Source organism: Solanum lycopersicum, chromosome 6 (assembly GCF_036512215.1).
Source record: "Solanum lycopersicum chromosome 6, SLM_r2.1".
Classification (NCBI taxonomy): Eukaryota; Viridiplantae; Streptophyta; class Magnoliopsida; order Solanales; family Solanaceae; genus Solanum; species Solanum lycopersicum.
In genome coordinates, this window is record NC_090805.1 from 38,900,710 (window position 1) to 38,906,491 (window position 5,782).

General features: G+C 26.9%; 1 protein-coding gene across 1 annotated transcript; it reads left to right on the forward strand.

Moving 5' to 3' along the window:
* The first annotated feature begins 447 nt into the window (after positions 1–447).
* LOC101247725 (spermidine synthase 2-like) lies at positions 448–5,142 on the forward strand. Its single transcript, XM_004240956.5, has 9 exons — positions 448–639; positions 1,201–1,283; positions 1,359–1,481; positions 1,623–1,727; positions 2,562–2,634; positions 2,737–2,808; positions 2,945–3,140; positions 4,396–4,525; positions 4,870–5,142. Exons 1-9 carry the CDS (start codon positions 534–536, stop codon positions 4,930–4,932), a joined length of 951 nt encoding a protein of 316 aa, XP_004241004.1. The 5' UTR covers positions 448–533; the 3' UTR covers positions 4,933–5,142.
* The last annotated feature ends 640 nt before the right edge of the window (positions 5,143–5,782 follow it).

Below are 5,782 nucleotides of genomic sequence, written 5' to 3' on the forward strand. Positions count from 1 at the left end.
AAAGTAAATATGTATACGTTTTAGTAATTAATGTTTCCAATTTGTGCACTTATTACTTGTCTTCAAGAAAGTATGCACACTTTCTATGTCATGTTAGCATTTATGGTGTATTTATTTCATTTTATATTACTTTAAGGGATAATAAAACCCTAGTTAAATTTAAGTGTATCGTCTCTGTAATTTTAATCATAATATAAGAAATACTTATACATTATGCCTATATTTAAATGATATATTTTCAATAAGTCTTCAACCAACCGTAAAAAAAAAAAAGGGCCAATGGACCTCAAACAATAGGTCGTGTTACACGCCCTCTAATCTAAACAATACAATACAGCTCAGCAAGAAAGAATTTATAATTCCAAAATATTCAAGAAGGTTGATGAATAGCTATATAGTTATTGACACTGCAACTCCCTCTTATATAATAAGATTAATAATAAATTAAAATATTATGAGAAACATGTGTATATATTAGAGTGCAAAATCTTAGTTTTAGAAACATAAAAAAAAAAATTAAAAAAAAAAAGATAATGGAAGAGGAATGTGTTGTGAGTGTTGATTATGGCAATGGCAAAGAAATGGAATGCCTTTCAATTATTCCTGGATGGTATTCAGATGTTAGTGATCTCTTTCCTGGTCAGCATTCTATCGATCTCGATTATTTTATCAGATATATATTATTACATTCGAAAAAACAATACTATGAATAAGTAAATATATATTTGTTAATTAATTAGTTAACATAGTTATGATTTAATTAGATTATCATTCGTCACTAACATACAATCGTAATTACATAGTTCATGTCCAGTATTTGTATGATTTGACTCCTAATTATAATTGTATAAACTCAAAATTTGTATTTTTTTCATCTTAGCTTGTATATAATTATCTAGTTGTTACATTTGATCTGTATAAGTTTTGAAAAATTCCTCAATGTATAGATACATCACTTGTATATACTTATTTGTTTGTATATTGACAAGCGGATTCTACAAATAGCAAGCGGATTGGACAAATAAAAATATTCATAACAAATGAAACTATATCAATCAGATGAAATATCGTTAAGAATAATATCAATGACATACCTCAAACTACCGAGAATATTTCTTTTGTGATGAAATATTTGTTTATTTATTTTAACTAAATGATGGATAATTGATTTTTGCAATGGGTGAATAAAAAAATTGTTAGTACCTGGAGAAATCATGTCAATTAAGATAGAAAAGATATTATTCAAGGGAAAGTCAAAGTACCAAGATATTATGATCTTTGAGGTACTACTTTTTACCATTAATTTAATTATGTAATTAATTAATTATTCATGAATTAATTAAATATTATCGTGACAGTCATTAACTTATGGAAAAGTTATAGTTCTGGATGGGATAATTCAACATACAGAGAGAGATGTATGTTCTTATGTTGAAATGATTGTCCATCTCCCACTTGCTTCTATTCATAACCCCAAAAAGGTAAAAAAAAAATAAATTAATTTCTTATCTGATATCTATATTAAAGTTCGATTAAATTTGAATACATGAACTATTCTAACCAACTTTATTAATTCTTTCATCGTTCATATCTTATATATATTTTTGATTGATATATTTTAGGTTTTGATTATTGGAGGAGGAATGGGATTTACTTTAAGAGAAGTTTTACGTTATCCATCCGTTGAAAAAGTTGATTTGGTCGAAATTGATGACATGGTGGTTAATGTAAGTATTTTTATGTTGAGTCTGGAGTCTACGGGGTGAAAAATGTTATAAAAATTTTAAAATAGTATATAAATTTTTATTTTAATCAAAACGACAAAATCGCTCACGAAAAAATCGATTTTGACTGCTGAAAAAAGAAAAATTGCTGCTATAAATTGGATTTTTCTTTTAAAAAATCCAAAGTAATTTTTTTCTAGTAAATCGAAGCTTTGGCAGCGATTTGAGCTTAGTTTTTTTTTTTAATTTGCTATTTTCTAAAAAAAGAAAATTAGAAAGTACTAACTAAATTTAAAGACTTGTGACTTGATCATTATAATTTTACGGGTGTAACCGTGGCATTTCATTAAATTTAGTTTAACTTTAGTTAGTAATTTTTTTTAAAAAAATATAGAAAATTTAAAAAATAAAAGTAAAAAAATTAAGCTTAAATCGCTGCCAAAGCAGCGACTTACTAAAAAACAATGAAAAAAATTAATTTGGAAATCGCTTCCTTTAAAAAAACAATTTTTTTTTAAAAAAAAATCAATTTTGCAAATCGCTGCTATTGCAGCGATTTTGCTTTTTTCAGCGTGAGCGATTTTGCGGTTTTGGTTAAAATAAAAATTCATATACCGTTTTGAAATTTTTATTAACATTTTTTCACCTTTTAGACTCCGGACTCTTTTTATGTTCCTCTCATTAAATAATGTATTAGACCGTCAAAAAATGTATTCAAAAGCAATAAAAAAATCTGCGATTTCTATTATTGAAAAAACTTTTACAATAATATGTAGATTACCCGACCCCTAAGTATATGAAATTTATTTATACTTATTATTTTTCAATTAACTATAGGCTTCAAGGAAATATTTTCCTGACATAGCTAAGGGATACGATGATCCACGTGCAACACTTTATGTAGAAGATGGTAATACTCCACACATATAATTTAATTAGAATTAATTAATACAATATTTAGGATGAACAATATATATATATTAACTTTTTGATACATTTGTCAATGTTGTAGGAAATGCATTTGTGAAGAACACAGCTCCAGGAACATATGATGCAATTATCGTAGATTCTTCTGATCCTATCGGTAATTAAGTAGTACTAATGTTTTGTATATAATTAATAAAATTAGAAATGGAAGGGACATGCTTTATGCTACGTATTTTGTGTTGGTCTTTAATTTTTTTATGCGAACTGATAAAAATATATGAAATCATGTGTAGGATCATCAAAGTTTTTCTTTGAAAAGCCTTTTTTTGAGGCAGTTTCAAAAGCCTTAAGGCCAGGAGGAGTTTACTCAACTCAAGGTGAAAGTGCATGGATTTTCTTGGATATTATTCAAAAACTTGTTGAAGATTGCAACATATTCTTCAAAGGCTCTGTCAATTATGGATGGACTAATGTTCCTTCATACCTAAGGCAATCTTTTCTCCTTCCCTATTATTATTATTATGTTTATTATTATTGAATTGTGTGATCAACTATGCGTATCCACATTTAGAAAACGAATGTAGTAGAGAAGAGGATGCTTAAATGGATGTATGAACATATTAGGCGAGATATGATCAGAAATGAAGTTATACGAAACATGTGAAGAGGAGGTGTGCAAGACTGAATATTGCAGAAGTTAGGAAAGGTATATGTGAGCTAAAGCTTACCGGAAACATGACCCTAGATAAGAAGATACGCATGTTAAGAATTTGGATAGAAATTTTATGGGTGGTCGAGAGTTGTAACATTTTATGTAGGAAAGACACGAGGCTAGCTTCCTTATTCGTAATCGTATTAAGAAATCACATTTTTTTGTTACTCAGTGTTTATTACTCTCTTCGTCTCATTTTATGTGAGTTAGTTTGACTCGATCAAAGTTAAACAAAGAAAGAAAGATTTTTGAAATTTGTGGTCTAAAATAAGTGATAGATAATTGCGTGACTGTAAATCATTTCATCAAGGACAAAATGAGCATTTTAAAGTTAAATTGTTACTTAATATAGAAACGTATAATTTTTTTTGAACATACTAAAAAGGAAAGTAAATCATATAAATTGAAAAAGAGAGAATACTATTTACTGCTCAATTTACTTTGTATTTTTTTGCTCATTTATTTCGTTATAATCGTGCTTCAAATTCCTTTTTTCTTTTGAATCGAGGGTCTATAGAAAATAAATGTTCTAGGGCAGATAATAGAAATCACATACCTTTAAGGTAAAATTAAAAATTTCCCCTAAAAGTTTATAAATACAGAAATTCCTCAAAAATTTAAAAACACAGATACATAATTAAAGCTCGGATACATTAATATGAAGTTCGAATACATTAAATACTGTCTCAAATACATCAATATGTAGCTCAGATATATTAAAAACTAGCTCTGCTACATAATACATTAAATACTAGCTTAAATATATTAATATGTAGATTGAACATATTAATATGCAACTCACATACATTAAAAAAGTAAGGAATTCTGGAAATTCGTAAAACTAATGGGTGATAATAATAACAATAACTGAACTTAAAAATGAAATTTCTGTCACTTTTGTGAATTTCATAAGAACAGAGATAAAATTTGAGTATATCTTACTTTTCTCAACCCCTACTTTATAGAAATACACTGAATATATTATTGATTTGTTGTTATACAAACAATAATTCTAATATATAATATTTGCAGTGGGGCTATTGGTTTTGTTATTTGCTCTACTGAGGGGCCTCCAGTTGATTTCAAGAATCCTGTAAACAAAGTTGATGTACATATCATCTCTGCAAAATCTGAATCCCCTTTGAAGTATTATAACTCAGAGGTACTCTTTTTTTTTTTTTTTTGTCTATTAAATTACTCTATTTGTTTTTAAAAAATGATCTAATTTGACTTGATACAGAGTTTAAGAAAATAAAAAGTAGTTTTGAATCTAGTATTCTTAAATTAAAGTTATGTCAAATTTACAAGAGTACCCTTTAATCTTGTGGTCTTAAACATGTCACGTGAAAAACTGAAAAAGAAAAACGTCGAACTTCATTTTTAAATAAATTAAAAAGAAAAGGAGATCGTTCTTTTTTGAAAAGGCGATAGTAAAATTTTGTCATTTTAAGATGTATACATAGTCTTCTAATAATCCTTTTTTTTTTTTTGTTAATTGATTTATAGGTTCATACTGCTGCATTTGCTTTGCCAACTTTTGCTCAAAAGGTGCTTTGTTCAAAAAAGTGATTCTTATTGAAAGAGATATAGTACTATATATTTGATGTTCAAATAAATTTGCAAGGGGATAGTCAATTGCAAACCTTATTTTCTTTTAATAAATAAATGGTTGTTAATTTAATCTCAAGTTCAAATTTTATTTTCTTGTAATAAATGGTTGATTGCACTTGTGGATGTTTAGGCCGTTCAAATTGGATATGGAAATGTCAGTTTTGAATATTTATGATATATATCACAACTATTAAAAATTTAATAACTCAAAAATGTTTTGAATATTTATGATATAATTTGTTATAATTTCGAGCTTCTAGTTCAACAAAAGCCATATCACTATGTAATTGAGATATTTGGGAACAAAGATATCTGTGAAATTTATAATGATCGTATAATTTTAACTTAGATACATGTACAGTTTATCAAATACATACTCTTAGTTGAATATATATCTGAGCCCAAACTACCAAAGTGGTACCCGGCCCATATTTTATCAACCCACATTTATGTCGTTATTTTGCGTTAGTTTTTAATTTTATCTATTATCAAAATATTTTTTTACGAAAATATAAAATTTAGAAATAATATGTAATAGGAACCTTTCATAAACAACAACATTATGTATTAAATAGGGGAGATAATGCACATGTACCCGCTCAACCTATGCTCAAAATCTCAGATACACATTTATATTACACTAAGGTTCTATTATCCCTGATCTTATTTTATAAGTAATTTTCTATCCTATTTCGACCTACGTGGTGTGTGTGTGTATGTATATATATGTATATATATATATATATATATATATATATATATATATATATATATATTGTTAGATTCAAGTATGCCTAATGGAATGACC

What these genes read in the sequence shown, in the direction of transcription:
- LOC101247725 (XM_004240956.5), top strand. Translation starts at nt 534, where the DNA reads ATGGAAGAGGAATGTGTTGTGAGTGTTGATTATGGCAATGGCAAAGAA. An exon ending in TTGATGACATGGTGGTTAAT is followed by an intron (nt 1,728 to 2,561) that starts GTAAGTATTTTT and finishes AATTAACTATAG; the next exon opens with GCTTCAAGGAAATATTTTCC. An exon ending in TGAAGTATTATAACTCAGAG is followed by an intron (nt 4,526 to 4,869) that starts GTACTCTTTTTT and finishes ATTGATTTATAG; the next exon opens with GTTCATACTGCTGCATTTGC.